The 25,513-nt window shown below is 42.2% G+C and overlaps 1 protein-coding gene and 3 pseudogenes across 1 annotated transcript; all 4 read right to left on the minus strand.

Annotated features, from left to right (window-relative positions):
- Nucleotides 1-762: 762 nt before the first annotated feature.
- Nucleotides 763-2,465, minus strand: LOC125315942 (annotated as a pseudogene).
- Nucleotides 2,466-3,442: 977 nt separating this feature from the next.
- LOC115749538 (4-coumarate--CoA ligase-like 9) lies at nt 3,443-7,251 on the minus strand. Its single transcript, XM_048282454.1, has 6 exons — nt 6,157-7,251; nt 5,365-5,551; nt 4,895-5,042; nt 4,731-4,796; nt 4,285-4,387; nt 3,443-3,760 (listed from the first exon to the last, which is right to left on the minus strand). The coding sequence occupies exons 1-6, from the start codon at nt 7,192-7,194 to the stop codon at nt 3,635-3,637; spliced, it is 1,668 nt and encodes a 555-aa protein (XP_048138411.1). The 5' UTR covers nt 7,195-7,251; the 3' UTR covers nt 3,443-3,634.
- A 6,773-nt stretch (nt 7,252-14,024) lies between these two features.
- On the minus strand, nt 14,025-18,022 carry LOC115749537 (annotated as a pseudogene).
- Nucleotides 18,023-20,449: 2,427 nt separating this feature from the next.
- LOC115749613 lies at nt 20,450-25,106 on the minus strand (annotated as a pseudogene).
- Nucleotides 25,107-25,513: the final 407 nt, after the last annotated feature.

The raw sequence follows: 25,513 nt of genomic DNA on the forward strand, positions 1-25,513 counted from the left end.
TTCAAGGGAAAGGATAAATTCGTTTAAAGAAGTGCATCTAAAATCAAACCAATTTGAAAAACCAATCACAGTGGCGGCCTGTTCATATGAACGAGTAGATGCATTAATAGACATTAACACACACACCCCAGCCCCAGGTGATTGAAGTGGAAGGGACACACACGTATATCTCGGAGCTTCCAGGTTCAACTCCCTCCTAGTGCATCCATCCTTTTTACTAGATAACGATCATGCCCACTCAGTAAATTTGCTGCCATTCTTATTCTACTGACATCATGTTTTCAATTGTTTAGGCATGCTAACTTATTCCAAGAAGGTGGGAGTGTCATCCCTGAATCAGTCCCTAACAAATTCGTTCTTCGAAAAAAAGCTATATCCAGTCAAATCAGGTTGACCAGTTGACTAGGTCACCGCCAACAACATTCTTTTTTCCAAGAGGCATATATAGAAAAACCAAACCAGATGGTCCATTCTCAGTTTAACCAGTTCAACCACCCGGTCCAGTTTTCGATGATTGGAACCAAGTGAGGAGAACCGTTATCTGAAATCACAAAGAAGATCCTTCTGAAATCTCTATAGACCTAGACCAAGAGAACAAGCCATTGACAACTAATTCAGCTCAATACCTCACAAGATTGGCAACTAGCACTCTCGAGATCACACCACACATCCTTCAGATCTGGAGACCACATCGCAGTCAAAATTCCTGTAACGATTATATCATCTGCACAAAAGAAAACGCCATCCTTAGTAAGAGCCAAACTAGGTGGCAAAAAATTGAAGGCATTGTGAGGTGGACAACCGAGAAAATTTGTCATGACAGATACAACAGAAAATCAGCTTCTGTCTATGCCTTGATAATAGAAGGACAATAAACTGATTGCTATGTCCAAATCTTTGATATTCCCGCATTTATGAATATATGAGAATATGCATCTAAGTATGATTCAGGAGATTATGTTACATCTCTTCTGTCAACCAGTTCATCCTTCAAAATAACAGGAATTGAACAAGAGATGGCCCCAACGCGCAACAATTGTGTGCTTTCTTGAATTTTTATTTCCTTTTAATCATGGCAAGTTATTCTGTCCTCTCTACAAATTGGAAACCTTCACATATTTCCTGTTATTGACATTGCAAGTCAAACACAGAGCTGTAAATGGACTTTAAACTATAGATAGATAAAACCTGAGATGGGCAGATGGATAGCAGAACTATGCAGTTCCTCGTTTTCGGCTCACGATACACTGGAAAGCTACATAAGCAAGAGAAAATGAGAAACAAACAGGCAACTCAAAAGGTTGATTTGACAAACAGAAGATATGTGAAAATTGACTTTAAGAAGAACGAGAAGATATTGTTCTTAAGTTCCATCAAATGCAGAACCAGCCCGAACCGTAAATTGTTAAAAATGCACTCTGAGGTGGTTTGACATGGAAGAAGGTAGATAACACAAATTCATGAGAATTTATTGGATTGCCAGCCAAAATAGCAACTAGAAAAAAAAATATCGGTCCACTGTGCGCTTTTGCCATGCAATAAATGAAGAGTGCCGAGAAGGACCACCTGTAATTACAGCTTCGACATTTATACCACCTTATTAACACATTTTCAGTGCTCCAGGCCTTATTAGAGTCCCATTGAGTGTAACTAGAATACCACAATGCTTCGCTCTCCCATGCCCAATTCTTGTAAAAGTATCTTAATACAGCATAAAGCAACACACCATTATAGAAAATGGAGGGTAGAAGTAGATGGTCAACATGCAGAAATGTCCCAAAAGAGAAGCAAACCAGGGCTTTCAAGCGGGGATCCTACAATACTGATCGCCATGTGAATGAAATTCTTCTTAACTCCATCTGTTTCCTTTAAAGTTTCCAATACGACTCTCTGCACACACCGTCATATCAATTGAACATACATACTACATCAATGTTTAGACAACAAACAAGGAACTACCCAGGGCAAATTTCTCGAAAACATTGGAAAATATCCATATCATGCTTCGGTCGCTTCAATTAGAACACATTTTCCACCCGTTTTTAAGAATACCATGCCAGTTAGGGCGACGAGACAAATCCATCCACGAATTAGGCGCGTACGTGGGCCCAAACAGCCGCGCCGTCGAAATGCTTCAAGGACTGAGTAGGCTGAGAGGAAGACGAAGGTGCACGAGAGGAGGATCGTAATTCAAAGGCTCTGCAAATCTGAAAAAGAGAACGAGAAAAGGAGAGATCCGAAACCTTTTCTAGACTCGATATGCTATCGTCAAATCGAATAGCAAAGTGAGGGGAATCACTCGATGCAGAGCTGGCGGGAGAGAGAGAGAGAGTGATCGAATAAAGCTGGTTCGAGTAGAAGAGTATCAGAAATGCCGCTATTGATTTCACGTGAGGGCTAGGGTTCTCCGCCAATTGCACCGACTCCATTGATGAATGCAGAGAGACTCGAAGCGAAGCACAGGAGCTTCTAGGCGGGAAATTCTGCTTACGCCAATTGATGTGCCTATATATATATATATATATATATATATATATATATATATATTCATACTTTTGTGAATTGAGATATCAATTTTGTCCGTGACATTTTGATAATTTATTAATGTAAATAACTTTTTCAGAATTTTTATTTTTCTTTTCTCTTTTTTTTTTTTTCAATATGGCAGACGAGATTCGTCGGGACTTGCCGGCTGCTGGGTGAAGGCCAAGAAGCCCTCACCGGCCTTTCCGAGATCGACCTTTACATACAATAGTATAATTATAGATTTTATGGGGTGAAACTATAAGCACGTAATGAATTTTGTGGTAAATCACACTTATAATTTATAAACTACTTTTCCTAGCAGTCATTGGGCTTTGGATTTCGTATCATGAAACTGCTACGATTTAGTAATCAATCTCAAAATGACGTGACCATCTCAAGTTCTCAACAATCGTGATAGTGATTTCTTTGTAAGTTTTTGTAGATGAAAACTGATACTTGGCTCCTAAGTACGACTAATTTTACATAAAAGTAGCATTTACCTAATAAGACGTAATCTACCTTGAAAGTGGTATGTTTGCCTCATGGGTTGGTAATACGTCTTTGTCGGTTGTATCTTTCTCAAATTCCTCATGAATCAGTTGTACTTATGGCTAGTAATTACCTTTAATGGTAGTCTCTTAACTCAAATCACATGAGATGAGATTGCCATAAATTTAATAATTAACCTAAATTTTCTAATCATTTTAAAGAATGTCAATTTTCCTGTAAGTCAATTTGAATGACAGTCTATCCAATTTTTTTTTTTTTTAATGACAGTAATGTATGCGCTTAAAAAAAATGAATTGAATGACGATAGTTTTGCCTTTCGAGGGAAGTAACATTTATCGAAGCGATAACTTTGTCTAATTGAAGGACTCAATTGGGGAATCCCCAACACGACCACATCGGACAAGTATTAACAAGCACGGCTTCCTTAAAAAGCTGGCATGCAATTCGGTCGGGAACGGACATTTCGCCGGGTTTTGCTTGTCGTCGATAAGGAACAACTACTACATACATGACATATAGCAGCAAATTGCCAAATACAGAGGAGAATTGATAATATTGGCCTGTGTTTGATTGGAAAAACACTGGGATTTATAAGATTTTATAGTTTGGTTGAACCAGCAGATAAAGCATGACCGATGAGCTCCCTCCTCAAGATCTTTCCTGCGGGATTCTTAGGGATGCTACTGATGAAAGCGACACGCCTTATCTTCTTGTATGGAGTGACCTGCAAATCCAGTTTCATGTAATCAGATAAAAGGGTCGAGTTGTCTATGGGTTCGGACCGGGCTGAACACCCCGCAAATTTGATATGCACTCGAATGGTACAGTCATCCGATTGAGCTATAGGTATAATAAGCAAGCTTCAGCGAGCAGAACAAAGGTATAGTAAAAAGAATCCACGCCAATCTTGTTGGATAGATGTAGTAGCATTTACCGCTAGCCGGAAAAATACATGACAAATTGGGGTTAAAGGGGAGGGAAAAAAAAAAAACATTAGCAGCAAGGAATAGTACTAGAGTTGGAGAAGAGGCTAAGAACACCAGGTGCCTGGCGACTCAGTGATTGGGTAATCAAATAGTCCCTAATGAACTCAAGAAAAATAGAGTCTTAGTTGTTCTCACTGCCAATGAATAGATGCCTCAACGTTTGCATTTAACATCTTCAAGACATCAACTCCTCTACTTCCCCGGGAGAATCTAAAAGCTGAAGAAGCGTCTTCCAAGACAGATGAATCCAGGAGGAACATACCTGTTCAGCAATGAAATCCATGATTTCAGATTCTGCAACATATGCACCAGGCTTCCTCACCACAAAAGCCATGGGAACCTGCCCTGCCTCTTCATCAGGATACCTGATTCCAAGCAATACACTTGGATTAGTCTCGTTGGTTGTATACGCAGTGACTTAACCGAAAAGAAAGCACATTTATGGATCTCACGACACACCAAAGTTTGACAAGCACATTTTAAGCAGATAGAGAATTGCTTCAAAAGTAAATGCGGATCCCAATAGGACATCTTCCAGGAATCATCATTTTGCACAATGGCAGGATTACTATCCACCTTTTAAACTTTGAAATGTCCTCCAAGTAATCTAAAGATCACTGAATGCTGAACAAAAATAAGATAGACAAACTTTGGCTCATGCAAACTCGATGCATCTATGGAGGTCATAACACAATCACTGGAGCGTACGGTATCACCGCGGCTTCCGCAATTTGAGGATGCGATGTAAGTAAATGCTCCAATTCAGCAGGTGGGACCCGTAGGATGGGATGTGAATGAGACGACAAAATCTGATTACGTAAATATTAGAAACATCAGATTTCATCAGCATAAGATTCTTTATCACAGCAGCTACCCGATACGCCTTGTATTTTATCAATTCCTTTAGCCTATCCACAATGTAGAGGAACCCTTCCAAGTCAAAGTAACAAAGGTCGCCAGTTTTTAGCCAACCATCAGGATCCAATGTATCAGCCGTTGCCTTGTCATCTCCAACATAACCTACATGGAATCGGGAAAGATTCGGAACAACGTCCGAGTTTCGTGAGTGACACGTGAAGCTCAAAGAGGAGTTTTCGAGCAGTGAAATGAGGAATCCTTATGTGTGAAGAAGCAGCATATTAATCGCCGATGTCTGAAGTAACCAGGATCTCTAATTTGCACGGCAATTTTTTGTAAGCAAGTCAGTATTTCAATAGAAAGACGGCCATTTCCTAACTTGATGTGCGTGGACAAGATGTGCAACAGAACTCCAGACAGGTTTTCTTCTCAGATTCCAGGAGGAAAGCAATCCAGGATGAGAGATTGTGGTATTACTATTGACCTTTCATGATGGCTGGGCCACGCAGCCACAATTCGCCCTTGCAGCCTGGGGGTAGAGCTTCTCCAGTAACAGGATCGACTATTTTGGCTTCCATATTCGCGGAGAGGCGACCAACCGAGCCATATTGCTTGGTCTCATCAGGCCCCATCATCCCACTTCCTGATAGGCTCTCTGTCAATGCATAACCCTGAAAAATTCGTCCGCACATGTCACGGTTGACGAAGCCATTAGTCATTTACATCTATTGGTCTTTCGCATACATCGACTCAAAAACTACGTGCAGGATCTACTTCCTCACATTCTCCAACTCCTTCGTGTCGTCTTCCAAAATTGCAGTACAGCACTGTCATGGTAGGCGCACAGTATCTATCGGGGTAAGCTTACTAGTACGAAGTTGAGTTTTGGATTCGATTTTCTTGTGTTAAAACTTTAGCTTGTACGGCAGTTATTTCAGGTCGGTTTTCAGTTTTATGGGAGAATCAGCCATTTCTTTTCAGGATTGTAGTTAGGAGTTTAATCATCTTTTTGGCCAAATAAAATTTATAAAATATGAAAGCTACGTCGTCCCTTTTGAAGAGAAAAAACTCTCCTTTCATTCAATGAATATTTTTTTTCTGTACATTTACAATACTCAATCCTATCATATATATATAGGACATCTGATAACCCTAATTTGGGGATATACAATAGGAAGGATTCTATACTAGGAAGCATACTATACAATAAAAAACTTCCTAACAAATAGGCTAAAATAACTCACGACCACACCTTTAGCACTACTAAGCGTTTTACCTGCTTCAGCTCCACGTTAGGGAATTTCTGCTGGAATCGCTCGGAAACCTCCTTCCCAAGCGGCGCTCCGCCACACAAGGTGGTGCGTAGCGAGCTGAGGTGATACCTCCCGACGTGCTCCGACTTCACCAGCGCCAGCACCACCGGCGGCGACAAAAGCAACGTGTCGGCTCCATACTTATCCACGGCCCTCAGCATGGCCTCGAGCTCGAACTTCCCCATCAAAAGCGCCGTCGCCCCCATTCCAAATGCTTTCAGTATCCACACGAACCCGTACACGTGGAACAGGGGAAGCGGAAACAGCCAAACGGGCTTCGGGTCGGGCTCGGCTTGGTGAGGCCCGGCGAGCGCCGCGATCATGTTCCCGTGGGTCATGAGTACGCCCTTGACCCGGCCTGTCGTGCCCGAAGAGTAAAGAATCGTCGCGGGATCGGACTGTGTGACCCGGTTGACATTGCGGGGAATAGGACCGGTTTCCTTGGAGCCGTTCCTGGTCAAAACGGACTCGAACTCGGGCAAGTCAATAAGGATGGTGCCATGCCTGAGCGTAGGCAGCTTGTGAGATGTTTGGGAGGTGGCGAAAGCGACGACTGGCTTGCTGAGCCCGACGAGGTGGCTGATCTCGGAGGCGGAGCTTAGGGGGTTGGCGGGGGACACGACGATGCCGAGAGAGAGGAGAGTGAAGTAGATGACGGGGACGTGGAGGGAAAGAGGCGGGAGGACGAGAGCGACGTCGTTCTTGGAGAGGGAAGGGAAGCGGCTGACGAGGAAGGAAGAGAGAGCGTGGCATTGCGAGATGAAGCATGGGAAGTTGAGGCGGTTGCCGGTGGCGGCGTCAACGAGGAAGGTGAAAGAGGAGGAGGAGGAGGAGGAGGAGGAGGAGGGGGGGAGGAGGGAGAGGAGGAAGTCGGTGAGCGAAATGGGGAGGGAAGGAGGAGGGAGAGGGAGGGAGGGCCTGAGGCTGTGGAAGGTCTTGGTTTTGGCGCAGAAGCCATTGGTGGGTTCGAGTTCTCGAGTGTGATGATTACTTTCCGCCATCACGGAAAGACGAAGAAGAAGAAGAAGATGGCAACCAGGACGACTTGTCGCCTCGCTATTTTCACGAGATGATATGACATACCAACAAATTGTTATTCTTAATTACTAAAGTACTTTTGACCCAAAAAAAACAAAGTACTAAACAAACATTACTGACTTTTCTTACACCTCATACGGCAGGCTGAGAAGCTGACAGGTGACGTTCATGTTCATGCGTTCTCCCTAATAACACCTGGCCTATTCTCCTGTAGTCAATATTCCGGGGGATTCTCTCTTTCTTTCTAGCCGGAGTGATCGGTTTCGTTTCGATTCGATTTTCTTCAAAAATCGAGAATCGAATCGGTAATCTCTACTCCTAATTTTTGGAATTGATGATCGGACCAGCCACCTTAGGGATCGAAAATCGGACCGGACCGACTGTTCCAAGCACTATAGGGTGGAACTTCGTTGAGCAGCTTCGGAAGGAACGTATTGCTCGTTGTGGTGCTGATGTCAGACTGGAACTCCGAGGTGACTAAGGCAGCGATCAGTGGAGTCGCAAAGTGGAAGAAGGAAAATCTCCCTTCTTTTTTCTTTAACTTTTCTTCTGGCTTTTGCTTCATTCTCTTGGTTTTCTGAGTGTGTGAAATCGTAAATCTCCAGCTCTCAATGTGGCCCACCCTCCTTCTGCTGCCGATGACCAAAGTGATGCAGCAGTTCAGCAAAAAAATTCAATAGGTCCGGTCCGAGCAATTCGATCCGATTTTATGTCCTGGAACCGGAAACGGACCGTCCCGCTAACGGTTCCAATTTTAAGAAACGTGAACCGAACCGCCGCTCTCTAGAATCGGGAACTTGACCACCGGTCCCAACCCGATTCAGACGGTCCGATTTGCTTATCTCTAATCTAGATTAATTAGTCCTGCCATGGGAAGTGAAAGGAGAATGGGTAAAAATTAATAATACAGAATGAATATTCCTTACGTGGAATTTAAAGTCATCGAGTCATAAGTAAAAGTCAAAAATTATAATTAGGGAAAAATGCCTCAAATGGGCTGTGTCCGGGAACATCGATAATGAACCTGGAGGGGCTTACGCTTGAATTTAATATTCGTGGGGCATTTTAGGCCTAGGACACCTATCCCACGTTAGAGAGATTTCGTAGTTTCTGTACCTTTTTAACACATAGCTTCTTTCTTTAATGGTTTAAAAGTTGGATTCACTCGACGCACGACACTCTGGCTAATGCAATTTTTTTAGCCAAAAGCAAGAGGGATGAAGAAGGGATTGCCTCAATCATAGACCTTCATCAAACAATCCAAAGAGGAAGGTCAGGTTTGGAGGAAATGGAGTCCAAAACGCTACTCTTCTCCACTTACTCTCTCATCCACGTGTAGCACGACACCCTATGATTTAATCAATATGCATAGAATCGATATCATGGGGAGTTCAAGAAAAGCTCAGAGATCAATATCAACGTCATCTTCAATTTTGGTAAATTGATTGATCGACTCACATCTTATTTTGATTTAACTGGCCTCAGCCGAAATCAATGACATCCTTCTCTAAATAATTTGCTTTACGTTAGAGGTGTCAATATGGGTCTTTGACCCACATTTTAACTCATTTTTATTCATTTGGGTCAAATGTGGGTTCAATAAATTTAAAAAATGGATCAAATATAGGTCTAGGCCTATAATGTTTATTCAAATACGGGTTATAACTTAACTCATTTTTAAACCATTTTCGACCCGTGACCTATAACTTCGCAAGATAACGTTTATTCACTTGTAAACCGCCGCCCACTGCCCGCACACCGTCGTTGCTCGACTCCACCGCCCACCCCCCGCCGCCACCGCCACCAGCAGGCCGTCATCGCCGGACTCCGCCGCATGCTCACCACTGTCGCCCAACCGGTCGCCCATCGCCACCCGCCGCCGCCACCACCACCCACCCACACCCCGTTGCCGCCGCCTACCCGACCAACGCGCCACCCGATGAGCCCACTTATTACCAAAAGGCCAATTGGTTCTCGTTGAAGTTTGCGCAGAGCAGCGAGCAACAATTTCATCTTCGATACGAATTAAGCAAAATGATCTCCTCCTTCACCCCAAAAAGCACCAAACTTGGCGGGGGCATTTCCAAGTTCGGCGCCAACCTCGCTCTATTCTCCTTCTTCGTCCACGCGCTCAAGCATGTTTCATTCGGCATTGCATCTCCCCACTTAATTGTCTTCTCCCACCCGAGACTTGTGAACCATTGTTTGTCAAGAACGAAATGGCAAATGTAGTGGCCACCGGATCGGGTCAGAGCTCGTCGCTCTGTCTTGGCAACAGATCTCTAGAGGACGGGGTGGAGAAGCTGAGGCCTTCCCGTTTCGGCTCGAAGTACCGGCCCGCGGTGACAAGAGAAGCCCCAAGGAGGTTTCCGGGAGCGCGAGGATCATCGGATGGGCGGTTGACGGCGGAAGTGGGGTTGATTTGGTTCAAGTCTATAAGTAGTTTCATTTGTGTTGTGGAACTGGTGCTGGATTCAAGTCTATAAGGAGGGGATTGGCTTTTGATCAGTGCACTCACCGGAACGACACTTCATCAATTGATGGGGGTGATTACGATGTGAAGACTCGGGAGGGTGCTAACCAATCACATTGTGCTGATCTTAATGAGATCAAGACCCCATATTAAGGACCTGGACGCTATCGAGATTTTCCTATGTAATCGTTTTGGGAATTTTTTTTTTTTTTTTGTCAGCACATGGAGTGAGGGCAAGGAGCAAGCGGTTGAGGCGGTGGGTGAGCGGCAACGGTGGGTGGGCCAGCAGTGGGGCGGCCAAGGTGGCGCCACGCGGGCGGGCCACAGGGCGGCGGGGGACGAGCCACGGGGGCGGCGGTGGGCGAGCCACGATGGCGGCGGTGGGTGGTCTACGAAACAGTTTGACACAAATATTTCATGATTTAATTAAATATATATGTATTTAAAATATATGGGTCGAGTCGGGTTTGGATCGGGTTTGATATGGGTCATAAAATTTGTACTACGTGAAAATGGGTCAAAACGGGTTAAATTGGTCAATATGGGTCGGATCATATTCAACCCGACCTAAACCCAGTCCCAATCCACCCATTTGACGCCTCTACTTTACGTCAATGCATTTTCATAGTACTTGCTTAGACTATGTATTACACTCTTTGTGAACGGAAGATCTCAATGTAGCTAACCTAAAAAGAATTGATGGACGAAGATTTAGAACCCCGTACTCAATACGATGAATTTTATTCAAATGGAGCACACGAGAATGCTCGTTAACTCAAGATTGGAATCAAACCTAAACCCAATCCAACATATTTGCGCTTAATGTGAAGTTTTGTCAGCCCGATTAGTTTAATCAGTTCCCAATCAACCCCAGAAGCCAATTCAAACGCATGACAAGCCAACATATGTGATAATACAGGCACTGCTCACCGATCCACAGAATTACTACACAGAAATTTGACCCAAAAAAATAAAAAAATATACACAGAAAAGAAGATGACTATAGACTGACATCAATGTGGGACCGCGATAATCGATTTATTTGATTTCCTGTTAATAGATGTTAATTAAATAACTTGCATTATCAATAAAAAAATATCTTGATTTATCTCTCGCGCACCATAAGCATGTGCATTTATTAATCATCTCCAAGCCCACCAATTATGACAGGACCCCGATAACCCAACCAACCACTAGCTTCGTTTATTTCTCAAAAAATAAATAATTTATAAAATATTATTTTAAAAATAATCGATTCTATCATTTGAATAATTAATTAATGAAAAATATTTTTATTATCAACAATAATTATGCCTAATCATTATTGTGGACAATGCAAATATCCATCATTCATTCATTTTTACAAGCGGTACAAGTAATCATTATAAGAAAAATATTTTTCAAATCAGTTATTTTCATGAAACAAACAAACGCAACTTAAACTAAATTTACTAGGGGAAAATTTCACCATGAAACCACACGAACTACTTCCCGTCACATCTCCTCACAAACAACTATTCTTTGACTAAATGATTATCATGCACAACACGTTAGCATGCAAGCTTGAACTGAATCGAATCTTACCCTAAATTGAATAAGAACTTAACTAAAAATTTAGTATGATTCAGTTCAATTCAATTTTCATTTTTTTTAAAATTTTAAATTTTACTATTGTTTCCCCCTTTTTCTTTCCTTTTATTTTTACATTTTTATATTGTTTGGGCTGAGGATGGGAGAGGCCCTCGCCCAGGGGCAGCCAACCCTCGGCCCCACCCAAAAAAAAGAAAGAAAAAAATGGGTTATTTTGGATATTTTCTGTCCAACATACTAGATTAGTAACTGGTGAAATACCAAAAAAAATAAATAAATAAAAAATCAGTGAATTATTGAAGCTATCGGCGGTTTTGATCAGACAAGTACCAAGGGCTTTCTGATTCTTCTCAATGAAATTTTCCATGTTGCACTAAGTTACTCACGGATGTATGCATGCAGTCCGGGAACACTTTGGGGGTGACTCTTAGATCAAAGAAGACCCGAGCAATGCCAATCTCGATTCAAAAGCAAGAATTGAACCCAGGGATTCAACCAGCATCAGCTTATCCACAGTCGAGAATGCCAACTATGCCTAATCGGATCACAAGAGTCATCGTAGATAATGTTGATACTTTACAATAGATATGTAGCATCTTCTTTATTTAATATAATTTCTTTCCCAACTATCCGTGCAAGTCAGAGTTTACCTACTGATTGAAAAGCACTCTGCTTCCACCTACTAGTCAGGCAAAAGAAAGCCCTAAAGGTAGTGATTTGACCTTGAGCCCTGCACTGGACATACCTATTCCCCTATGTTTTTTAGGGCATCATCACTCAATTCAAAGAATATCAAATTATGGGAGGCTTCAGGATAATCAAACTGAAAAAAAAAAAAAAACAATTATTTTTCAATTACCCGAACCAAACCAAAATGCACTAAATTTTCAATTCAGTTTAGTTCGGTTCTCGGTTCGATTCGGTTTTGACACCCCTAGATCGTAATACTTGATCTCCACTTAAACTTTTAGATGAATATATGATTTGATATTTAATTATTATATCAATATATCATTGTGCATCCAAATCCAATAAGAGGTTAAGTTTCCCTGCAAGCATCACTTGCCGAAAGTAAATAGTCAATTACAACGCGAAAATATACAAATTAGATTGCGATGCTCAAGACCTGCCAATTACGGTTTAACTTTAGATAGCTGAAAGCAAACTCCTCAGGAACTCCTGTGAAGAAATCACCACAAGACCAATGAAATGGGAAAAGAAAGACCCAGCAACAAATTATAGCGACGAGGCTTCGTCTTTCTTCTGGGACAATTACCCGTTTATGCATCTCACAGTCAAAGCCACAACCGCAACTAAAGATTTGGATGCGTTTGTTTCGAAGAAAATTCAAAATTTAAAAAATATTTTTTGAAAAAATGATTGGTTGTATCACTTAAAAAAATGAATAAATGAAAAATATTTTCATTACCCATGTAAATATTTAGGCATAAGATGTTATCGATAATGAATTTTTTTTTTCTGTAGGGTAATTTTTCTAAGCGATATAATCAATCATTTTTCGAAAAATATTTTTCACATCTTAAGTTTTCCATGAAACAAACGCACCCTAAAATCATATGATACAAATCAAACCTAATAAGTTAAACATATCCATATGTGCATAGGTGACAAGTAGCGCCGACCATGCCACATAAGACGATCGGAATCCGCATCTACCTTTTCGGCTAGAATTGGTCGGATGGACTCAATTGGCAAAACGTGAAAAGATTTAGAACTCATGTGACAAAATAAAAAAGTTTAAGATTGAATTGGAAAAAATACGACATGTTTAGGACTTTTTGGATACTTTTTCCAAAATCGACAATAGTCAAGAAATCATAAATTATTATTTCGAAAATCAAAGAAACAAAAATCAAGAGAACATTAAAGAAATGTATACGTGCACTAAAAGTCTTAAAACTTGTCGCGAAAGTGCACGTGAGTCCTAAAAGTTTCAAAAAGTGCAATCAAACTCTAAAATTTGTCAAATTGATGCAATTGAGTCCTTTCATTAACGCTATCAATTTGTATGACGGAAAGCTATGACGTGACATTTTCTAAATTATTTTCTCTCTCCTAGGTGGCTTTTTTCAAATTATTTTCTTTTCTTAAGTGAAATTCTTTATTATCACGTTCTTTAAATTTTATGCAAATTAGATTAAAAGATATGGTTAATCGTTGTACCTTGGTTGCTCCTGCCTCGTCCGAGCACAAGGAGATTCAGGAAGAGTACCTTGTAGCTTAATGCTAACGGTAGCAGGTCGGGACTCCGTCCATACCCAAAGCTTATGGTCAATCGTGCAGTGAATCGTGTTCGACCACTTCAGATGAGTAAAACCATGTCAAATTCAGTCCATCGGTGTGAGAGACAAGTCACGTTTATGAACATCTTCTGTCTCACCGCAAAATCGCCAAGTTGGTTTCCCAAGATCAACATCGGATTTCGATACGAGAGAAAGAGCAAATCAGAGGCACGGGCAAGAGAGACGACACCTACACAGCAATGTACACATTCACAGGAGGCTGCCTTGTATTTCGGCATTATAATCTGGAATGAACGATCATTTCCAACAACCGGTACCGCGTCCCATGGAGGACCAAACACAGAGGCGATGATAATGGCTCATTTCATCCAAAAACAATGACAAAAAGCAATAATGGGGTTAACCTTCGAGTCTAATTGAAAGACTCAAGTGGGGAACCGAACTCGACCGCTTTAGATGAAGTGTTATCAAGCACGGCTTCCCTAAAGAACAGGCATAACATTCAGTCGGAACAGACATTTCGCCAGGTTTATGTTTGTCTTTGGTTAGGAACAAGCACTACATCCATTCCATGGAGTAGCAAATTGCCAAATACAGAGGAGAGTTGATAATAATAGCCAGTTTTATTGGAATAAAACTGGCACTTATTTTCCTGGTTAATGATTTTTAGAGTTTAGCTGAAGCAGTAGATAAAGCATGACTGATGAGCTCCCTCCTCAAGATCTTTCCTGCGGGGTTCTTGGGGATGCTACCGATAAAAGCAACACGCCTTATCTTCTTGTATGGAGCAACCTGCAAATCCAGTTTCATGTAATCAGATAAAATAGTCGAGTTGTCTATGGGTTCGGACAGGGCTGAACACACCGCAAATTTGATATGTATTCGAATGCAACGACTCATCCGCTTGAGCTATGTTATGAGTAAGTTTCAGCAAGTGGAACAAAGGTGTATTATGAAAGACCACGGCAATCTTGTTGGATAGATCTAGCAGCATTTGGGGTTCAAGGGGAGGGAAAAAAAAATTAGCAGCAAGGAATAGAACTAGAGTTGGAGAAGAGGCTTTCTTAGCCGATAATAGAACTCGTTGGGGTACTAGACCGATCACCCAACATGCCGTTAAGAACACCGGGTGCCCGGCGAGTCGGTGATAGGGACTAGAGAAAAATAGTCCTAGCTATTCTCACTGCCAAATTGCCAATGAATAGATGCCCCAGCGTTTGCATCTAACATCTTCAGACATCGACTCCTCTCCTTCCCCGAGAAAATCTAAAACCCGAAGAAGCATCTTGAAAAACAGGTGAATCCCGGGAGGATCATACTGTTCAGCAATGAAATCCATGATTTCGGATTCTGTAACATATGCACCAGGCTTCCTCACTACAAAAGCCATTGGAACCCGCCCTGCCTCTTCATCGGGATACCCGATTCCAAGCAATACACTTGGATTAGTCTCATTGGTTGTTTACGCAGCCACTTGGCCGAAAAGAAAGCACATTTATGGATCTCACCACACAACAAAGTTTGACAAGTACATTTTAAGCAGATAAAGATTTGCCTCAAAAATTAATGAGGCTCACAATAGGACATCTTCTGGCAATCATCATTTTGCACAATGGTAGGATTACTCTTGACCTTTTAAAGATTTGACTCACCAATACTATGAATGTCCTCCAAGTAATCTAAAGATCACTGAATGCTGAACAAAAATAAGATAGACAAACTTTGGCTCATGCAAACTCAATGCATCTATGGAGGTCATAACACAATCACTGGAGCGTACGGTATCACCGCGGCTTCCGCAATTTGAGGATGCGATGTAAGTAAATGCTCCAATTCAGCAGGTGGGACCCGTAGGTTGGGATGAGAATGAAACGACAAAATCTGATTACGTAAATATTAGAAACATCATATTTCATCAGCATAAGATTCCTTATGACAGCAGCTACCCGATACGCCTTGTATTTTATCAATTCCTTTAGCCTATCCACAATGTAGAGGAACCCTTCTGAGTCAAAGTAACAAAGGTCGCCAGTTTTTAGCCAACCATCGGGATTCAATGTCTCGGCCGTTGCCTTGTCATCTCCAACATAACCTACATGGAATCGGGAAAGATTCAGAACAATGTCCGAGTTTCGCGAGTGACATGTGAAGCTCAAAGAGAAGTTTTCAAGCGGTGAGGAATCCTTATGCGAAAGCAAGCATAATAATTGTCGATGTCCGAAGAAACCAGGATATCCAATTTTGCATGGCACTTCTTCTTTTTAAGCAAGTCAGTATTTAAATATAAAGGCGGGCATGCGCTCGAACAAGATGTGCAACAGAACTCCAGACGGGTTTTCTTCCTAGATTCGAGGATGAGAGATTGTGGTATTACTATTGACCTTTCATGATGGCTGGGCCACGCAGCCACAATTCGCCCTTGCAGCCGGGGGGTAGAGATTCTCCAGTAAGAGGATCGACTATTTTGGCTTCCATATTCGCAGAGAGGCGACCAACCGAGCCATGTTGCTTGGTCTCATCATGCCTCATCATCCCACTTCCCGATAGGCTCTCTGTCAATGCATAACCCTGAAAAATTCGTTTGCACATGTCACAGTGGACAAAGCCATTATTCATTTACATCTATTGATCTTTCGCAAACATCAACTCAAAAACTACGTGCAGCATCTACTTCCTCACATTCTCCAACTCTTTCGTGTCGTCTTCCAAAATTGCAGTACAGCACTGTCATGGTGGACGCACAGTATCTATCGGGGTAAGCTTACTAGGACGAAGTTGAGTTTCCGAGTGTAATTCTGTGCACGTAATTCACCTTTTGATTGAAAACTTGATTTATTACATCTGACGCAACAGTGTGTCGTAACTTCCAGACCCCATCGTCCGGCAACTTCAAATTGAGCTCATATAATGCAATCAGGTGTCCATAAGCAGACACAGTGCTCATCACTCCTTAGCTCATCCTAGGACAAAACTGGCTGCCGATGGAAGCAACAGCGTTGTGTCGTAAAATTGTCCTACTTAAACGAATAAAGAATCATGCCCGAGCATTTTGGCAGTTAAGTAATTCGTCCAGTTATTGGTCGCACATTGCACGAGTTTTGGAATAGTAAGTTAAGCTTTCGACTGGATTGAAACGGATTGACATATGCAAAACTAACCGCTGTCACCTTGACTTAGCATGAAGCAAAGGAAAACAAAAGGATCGTCTGTATGGATTAACAATGATATCCAAAGCCGGCAGTTATTTCAGGTCGGTTTTCAGTTTTATGGGAGAATCGGCCATTTCTTTTCAGGATTATAATTAAGGGGCTAATTATCTTTTTGGCCAAGTAAATCAAACAAATATGAAAGTTATATGTCGTCTCTTTAGCACTACTAGCGTTTTACCTGCTTCAGCTCCACGGTAGGGAATTTCTGCTGGAATCGCTCGGAAACCTCCTTCCCAAGCGGTGCTCCGCCACACACGACGGTGCGGAGCGAGCTGAGGTCATACCTCCCGACGAGCTCCGACTTCACCAGCGCCAGTACCACCGGTGGCGACACCGGCAACGAGTCGGCTCCATACTTCTCCACGGCCCTCAGCATGGCCTCGAGCTCGAACTTCCCCATCAAAACCACCGTCGCCCCCATTCCAAATGCCCTCAATATCCACACGAACCCGTACACGTGGAACAGGGGAAGCGGAAACAGCGAAACGGGCTTCAGGCCGGACTCGGCGAGGCGAGGCCCGGCGAGCGCCGCGATCATGCTCCCGTGGGTCATGAGTACGCCCTTGACCCGGCCTGTCGTGCCCGAAGAGTAAAGAATCGTCGCGGGATCGGACTGTGTGACCCGGTTGACATTGCGGAGCATGGGACCGGTTTCCTTGGAGCCGTTCCTGGTCAAAACGGACTCGAACTCGGGCAAGTCAATAAGGATGGTGCCATGCCTGAGCGTAGGCAGCTTGTGAGATGTTTGGGAGGTGGCGAAAGCGACGACTGGCTTGCTGAGCCCGACGAGGTGGCGGATCTCGGAGGCGGAGCTCAGGGGGTTGGCGGGGGACACGACGATGCCGAGAGAGAGGAGAGTGAAGTAGATGACGGGGACGTGGAGGGAAAGAGGCGGGAGGACGAGAGCGACGTCGTTCTTGGAGAGGGAAGGGAAGCGGCTGACGAGGAAGGAAGAGAGAGCGTGGCATTGCGAGATGAAGCACGTGTAGGTGAGGCGGTTGCCGGTGGCGGCGTCAACGAGGAAGGTGGAAGAGGAGGAGGAGGAGGAGGAGGAGGGGGGGGAGGAGGGAGAGGAGGAAGTCGGTGAGCGAAATGGGGAGGGAAGGAGGAGGGAGAGGGAGGGAGGGCCTGAGGCTGTGGAAGGTCTTGGTTTTGGCGCAGAAGCCATTGGTGGGTTCGAGTTCTCGAGTGTGATGATTACTTTCAGCCATCACAAAAAAGAAGAAGAAGAAGAAGATGGCGACGACAACGAGTAATCGCCATTTTCCTTTCCGCCCAAACTTAAAAAGCACGAGATGATCTGACATATGAACAAATTGCCATTCTTAATTACGAAATTACTGAAAAAACAGTTACACTTTTCTTACACTGTTTATAGTCAGTCAGAGAAGCCGACAGGTGATGTTCATGCGCTGTCCCTAATGACACTTGGCACTACAAGGCATGGCAAGCCTTCGCACCGTGACGTGTGCCTACTCTCTTCTAGACAGTCCGGGCGGTCCCAGTCGGGACTGTCCGATTTGCTCCCCTCCAGTCTAGATTAATTAATCCTGTCATGGGAAGAGAAAGGAAATTGGGTAGAAATTTGTAATTCAGAAAAAAATATTCCTTACTTGGAGTTGAAAGTCATCAAGTCATAAGTAAAAGTCAAAAATCATAATAAGGGGAAAATGCCTCAAATGGTCTAAAAGTTGAATCCACGTGAAGCACGACATGAAGGTTAAGGCAATTTTTTTAAGCCAAAAACAAGAGGGATGAAGAAGGCGCCGCCACAATAATAGACGTTCATCAAACAATCCAAGGAGGACGCTTAGGTTCGGAGGAAATGGAGTACAAAACTTCACTCTCCTCCACATACTCTCGTCCACGTGTAGCACAACATCCTATGATTTGTTCAAGAGCTCCTTTAATAGCACTCCAATATGCCTAGGATAAAAAAATAGGAGTAATTAATTGTGACACGTTCATTAAAAAAAAAATCCTTTTGTAGCGAATCATTTATTAGGAAAAATTGAGAAGTTTAATACAAAGGCGGAGAAAGAAATATTTCAATTCAATAACAATTTGAATCAAAATGATTCTACGTTCTATTAAAAGTAGAAGGCGCTTTAGTGGGATCCTCGCGGCTATGAAAAAAGAAAAAAGAAAAAAAGAAAGAGGACTGGAATCTACACATTGATTCTTCTTTTTTTTTTCACATCTTAGGATGGTACCTTATATTTCTACCAAGCGTAAATGTATTTTTGCTTATTTCGATATTCCTCGATACAGAAAAAGCGACTTTCTACACCAAAAATATTCTCTTAAATGAAGGTATTTTTGATTATTTCCATGATCCTCATTGAATTTGATTTTTCCACCATCATTATGGGAATGTACATGCAGTAGAAAAATTATGTCATCAAATCATCTGGATTTATTTAGCAATAATGGAATTTGATTTTCTTCCCTATGAGTTCGAGTCTCAATAAGAATTGGAGTCCGAAACAATTGATTTTTTGTTTTTTGAGAATGGATGCGGTTATTACTTCATGATCCGACATGTACAGAATGAAAACCTCACTCTCGATTCTACGAGAGCTCGAGATCAATAACATAAAAATAATAACCCGAGCCGAATTGAATATTAGCTCCAATTTGATAAATTAATTGATTGATTCACATTTTATTTTTATTTAACTTACCTCAACCGAAACCAACCGACATCCTTTTCTAAATAATTTGCTTTACGTCAACGCACTTTTACAATTCGGGCATCGCCGACGTGTCTAGAGCGTTGACCACATGTCAATCGTATGTCGAAAAGTGTCGAACATAACACGAAGGCTCCCGAAGAGTATCGGTGCTTCCTAGTCTGTTAATGAAAGATCTCAATGTAGCTAAGTTAACAGGGATTGATGGGCGAACACGAGAATGTTCTTTAACTTCACATTGGAATTAGACCTAAACCCAATCGAACAGATTTGCTCTTAACATGAAGTTTTGTCAGCCCAATTCGTTTAATTAGTTCCAGATCACCTCGAGAAGCCAATTCAAACGCATTACCAACCCTAAATCTGTGAAAATACAATCACTGCTTACCGATCCACACGGTTACTTGAATCCCGATGCAAGAGCACCGGCCACATACATGCCACAATGAAACAGAGCTTGAACTAAACATAGAAAACAAGATGACAAGACCGATGTTCAATGTGGGATCACAAGGAATCGATTCATTTGGTTTCTTGTTCATACATATTGATTAAATAATTTGATTCGCCTCTCGCGAAACATAAGCATGCATTATGCAATCATCTCCATTCCCCAAAGCCTACCAATTATTACAGGTTACCCAATAACCCAGCCAGCCAACCAAACTAAACTTGCTAGAGGAAAGTTTCACCATGAAACCACATCAATTGCTTCCTATCACATCTCATAAACATAAGCAAGTAATCTTTGACTAATTGATCATCATGCACGACAGTTTCAGAGATCCTAATACCTGATCTCCACTTAAATTGCAGCAGACAGCGTAGACCTATGTGACGATAACTATAATCATACCTCCTCCTAAACCATGCCGACAAAAACCATGCTTGGTGCGCAACCATATTTCAATTTTTAAGGGCAATGCAACAGTTCAAGGCGTATATTATTGTGCATCCAAATCCAATAGGAGGCTAAGTTTCCATGCAAGAATCCTTGCTGAAAGTAAATAGTCAATGACAAAGTGAAAACATACAAATCAAGTCGCGATCACTCAAGACATGCCAATTACGGTTTAGATAGCATGAAAGCAAATTTCTCAGGAACTCCTGTGAAGAAATCGCCACAAGACCAATGAAATGGGGAAAGAAAGATCCAGCAACATATTGTTGCGACGAGGCTTCGTCTTTCTTCTGGGACAAGTACCTATAACAAAGAAAAGAGCAAGTCACACAATGTTTACCTATTTATGCATCTCCCAGTCAAAGCCACAACCGCCACTAAAATCAAATGTTACAAATCAAAACTACTAAGCTAAACAGATCTACATGTGCATACTTGAGGTGACATATAGAGAGTGTATTAAACCAGTTTGCAATTGGAACTTGCCTCTGAGTCCTTGCCCAACGGGATAGTTGATAGAGCTGGACAGATTCATTTGAGGCATGGCATGCCAGAAGTAGGTAGTTCCGCGATTGCACCATCCATGCAAACCTCATAAACAGTGCGGAATATATTCATATAGCTGTAATCAAGACACAAAGATGAACACAGAATCTAGCTGGACAGGATAAGAAGATACTAACATTGATTGCTTTTTTAGGAACAGAAATTGCTAACCTGCTGTCATGTTGCCCGATATCATCTCTGGTGGTTTCTGCATGTCAACCAATCCCTATTGGAAGCAACAAACAAGGTAAACATTAGTGAAAAAGCAGGAAGTCCAGGCTTTAAGATGTTTTATTGTGACTTTGTGATAACATGTGGAAGTAAACATTATGGAACAGAAGCATACAGAAGCCACAAATCCCCAGTTGCCACTGGTCCCAGAAATGAGTAGTTTTGGGGCCAACAGGACTGTTCAAGAAAGCTCGGAAAGAAGCCATTATAGCAAGTAATCCCTGCAGAAAGCTCACGCCGGACGTATCAATGCCTCCCAATAATATGTAGAAGTAAATCTCATGCGAATTTGGAGAATGGTCAACCACAAAGGTTACGTTGGAACAATTTTCTTGCAAAAAATAGTTTAAATTTGTGATTGACAGGAGATAGCCATAAATCTAGAAGAAGTCTGTTCTGCGCATATCACCATCCACTGCTCACCGGGTGCTTATAATAGGGCTTCCTTTGTTAGTAGAACTACGCCATCCTGAGTGCCCACTATTTTCAATGTAGATCAAATAAAAGCTACAAAAATGGCCACGCCGGACAGGCAGCAATAGAAAGAACAATTTCTGAACAATCCGAACTCTTACAAGAGCCTTTCCCGTGCACTGTTGAGTTGAGCTGTAACACCCAAAACTTCGTAATAACGCTATGTGCAAATGCCAAGAGGGCTACTATAAACCCACGGAGGAATACATGAAAGGATAATTTCATTGAAAAGGAGACAGAGTTCCCACTACATAGATGATATATCAATCAGCCTATAAAGCAAAGTCCTATTTTTCTCATAGCATGCATATATAAAAGGTATAGAGCAGGCCATGTCAAAAACAAACCCAAGGCCCGTTTACAAGTGTCAAACGGAAAAGCCTGGGAAGCACGCAATCGGCCGAAACTTAACTTCGAGACATTTACAGGACATGAACATTGGAGGTTCATTGTTGGCCACGATCGAACTAGTGATATTTGTACAACAAAACACGAAAAATTGGCCCACGCAGACCACAAATCAATTCTATACATATATAGGCAAGGGACACCCTAAGTATTTGTTGCTCACTCAAACTAAATCCACTTTGACTTCTAGCGCCTAAGAATTTCCCAGTTAACTCTCCAGAAGTGACGAAGACACCATCTCAGCCAAATCTGAAAATGCTAAATATAAGGTGAGCAACACCTCCACAATCGATGAAATTTCAAGGTTTGAAAGAGATCACTTGATATAACTATAAGCGGTCACCTTCACAATCACACACAAGGTACACCTGTATCAAACATAGAGATTGAAACGAGTTTCACATGAATGCTACAAACAACACATTAATAAAATGAAGTACATATTAGTGGGTTCCCATAGTAGAAAATTTTATGGTATGGCTAGAGACTCATCCCGAGAGCAGGTCATTACTCTCATAGCAATTGAAAACGAATCAAATCAGATGGTTCTACTCTTCAATCTTTTTAACTTGCTCCTACGGAACCAAGGTCAAAAGGAATGAGAAAAAATCAGTTATTCACGACCACCGATGAAGGATTCCTCGAAATAGCGGCACTTATCCATCTAGCTATGACTTCTTGTATTCCAATAACACCAAGGATCGAAGTCCAGTCACATAATATATAACACAGGTTCCCATTAACTCACATAAAAAGTCCTTTTAATGACGTTGCCCGTGAGAGTGGCAAATAAGAATGACAGTGAGGTAATAGGTAGGTAGGACCCACGTAGACCTAAAAGCACATAATGCGATTCACATCAATGCACACAGGCATATACCATAGCAATAGTCATATTGCCACAATTCATCAAACACATGTAATGTGATATACTCGCCGATCGTTTATTACATGTATAACACATTCACTTGAGGATAGAAAAATTCACCATAGTAACATTTAACTCTAACACTCAATCACTTGAGTGCTAGGGGGATCAAATAATTTCACACCAAGAGAGTTAACTTACACATGGTCCAAGAACTTGATTGCAAGACAACCCAGCATCTTCAACCAATAACTTCTTTCTTCCTTAATTTCATTTAGATGCTTAAATTTTAGTCTTTTTTATTTCATGGATTAAATCCAAAAATCACATGTAAACACCTCGGACCACCTTCGGACAGATGGCATATCATTTTAATTCTTCAAATTTCTTGACTCAAAACTCATTACCTTGAATTCTAATCACCAAATTACTTCAACAACTTATATGGATAAAAGTTAAGTGCAATTCCATTCAAAATAAAGCTTCATACGTCTATTTCTCGTTCCCAAAGTTCAGGGAAAATTCCAATTAAGGGCCTCAAGTAGCCTGTTTTTTTCAAATAAGAACCCAAAGTGGACTTTGTTTCAAATAAGGGTCTAAAGTGCCCTTTTTGTTTCAAAAAAGGGCCTGATCGAAGGATATTTATGTCTTTTACTCTTTTTTATAATTTTATCTTTTTTTTCTGCTTTCCTTTTCTTTTCATTTTTTCCTTTCCTTTTTTCTTTTTCCCCTCCCCTCCTCTCACCTAGCCACGGTCCACCATTGATGAAGCACTCCTCTCTTCCTCCTCCACAGTGCACCACCGCCACCGGTGCTCCGATTCCATGGAAACGCCCCCGCCGTGTCCGCGAGAATCTCCCCTCCACCATGAAAAGCGAGCTCAAAGACCTCTCCCCCACTACCCCGCCGACAAGGACGACCGCCCCCTCCTCAACCCGGTCTGGGAGGCCGAGCCGGAGAACCTAGCCGAGCTCAAGAAGCGGTTCGCTACGTACATCCGCCGCAACGCCTATGACAGCATGGGCCATGACAAGCCCACACTACTAGAGAAGCTGCTGCTCGGCGTCGTGATGGCCATGCTCGTGCTCGTGCGCGTGGTTGCGATGATGTCGATGCTGGTGGTGAACTACCTAATATGTAGGGCCCGCACGCTGCTCAAGGCGCCGAACCGAGAGGAGCAAGGGGAGCGGGAGGACGACGCACACATGGGAGGGTGGAGCGGGGCCCGCACGCTGCTCAAGGGCCCGCCCTGCCATTCCCGATGGCCCTCTAGGATCTGTTCCTCGCTTGCCGGGATATCTTCAAAGGCCCCCGCACGGTCCCTTCCCCGGAGGAGGGTGTTGTCTCGAGCCATGCTCTTCTTTTTGGGAGGATTCCAGGTGGACGTCAATGGTGGACCGTGGCTTGGTGAGGGGAGGGGAGGGGAGGGGAAAAAGAAAAAAGGAAAGGAAAAAATGAAAAGAAAAGGAAAGCAGAAAAAAAAATTGTAAAAAAGAGTAAAAGACAGAAATACCCTTCGGCCATGCCCTTTTTTGAAATAAAAGGCACTTTAGGCCCTTATTTGAAAAAATCGAGCCACTTGAGGCCCTTAATTGGAATTTTCCCCAAAGTTCACGACCAAGTTGGTCCAAGTGCTGGCCGCTTTTTCTTTTCTTTTATGTTCCTAATTTTCCTTCATTTTAGCACATCAAGCTTAAAAAAATAACTCACCAGCGATTCTGACATCGGACCACTTAGGGAGATGACTAACTAATTTATTTCAAGTCTCAGCGAAAATGAAGCATAAAAGCTTAGCCTTAAAGCTAGACAACCTAAACCAAAATCATACTTTCAAATATTCGACCAAAAGTATACCCGCTCAACAGCAAGATCACTAGTTTAGCTCATCGTACAAAAAACCCTTTGAAACCAAGCTTGATGAAACTAGGGTTCAAATGATCTTGCCCCATCCAAGCTTCTCCTTTTACAGCTTAAATCCCAGTTTGCAACCATCAAATCGCAACAGTAAAACTAAAATTTATCACAAAATCTATAAGGACTCCATGGAATCTTGGGAAAATAGAGTTGGGAAGAGGATGACTCTTGTTGAGTATTACCTCAAAGAAGATATTCTTCAATATGGTTGATCATAGATTTCATATCACAACCTTCAATTTTGTCACCAGATGTGCAAGATTCCGGCCAAAAAACTCGAAGGAAGGCTTCCCTCCCCTATTTCTCTTTCCGGCCAAAAAACTCGAAGGAAGGCTTCCCTCCCCTATTTCTCTTTCTTTGACTTTGGTGGTCCGTAAGCCTTTGCTTTCACTAGATGGGTTGGCCGTAAAGCCCCTCCCGTAACTTCATTCCTTTATTATTTTCTCAGAAGTCAAAACTTCCCTAAACCAATAACAGTTTGGCTCGACAAAAAAAAAAAAAATTGGGATCCAAAAACATTACGATATGTCGCCAAGTTATAAACTAACTTTGGTTTAAATCCTACAAAACCACACTAAACCTCCATTATCAATAATCGCGTTTCAACCAAAAAAATAATAAATAATAATAATCGCATGAATTTCATCGATACTGAAGGCCTTCTATAATATTCGCAACTCATCTAACATGTCACTAATTGAGAATTTCAAG

This window comes from Rhodamnia argentea, chromosome 7 (genome assembly GCF_020921035.1).
Source record: "Rhodamnia argentea isolate NSW1041297 chromosome 7, ASM2092103v1, whole genome shotgun sequence".
NCBI lineage: Eukaryota > Viridiplantae > Streptophyta > Magnoliopsida > Myrtales > Myrtaceae > Rhodamnia > Rhodamnia argentea.

What these genes read in the sequence shown, in the direction of transcription:
- LOC115749538 (XM_048282454.1), bottom strand. Translation starts at nt 7,194, where the DNA reads ATGGCGGAAAGTAATCATCACACTCGAGAACTCGAACCCACCAATGGC. An exon ending in AAATACAAGGCGTATCGGGT is followed by an intron (nt 4,797 to 4,894) that starts AGCTGCTGTGAT and finishes CATCCTACGGGT; the next exon opens with CCCACCTGCTGAATTGGAGC. An exon ending in GCGGAAGCCGCGGTGATACC is followed by an intron (nt 4,388 to 4,730) that starts GTACGCTCCAGT and finishes GCTTGGAATCAG; the next exon opens with GTATCCTGATGAAGAGGCAG.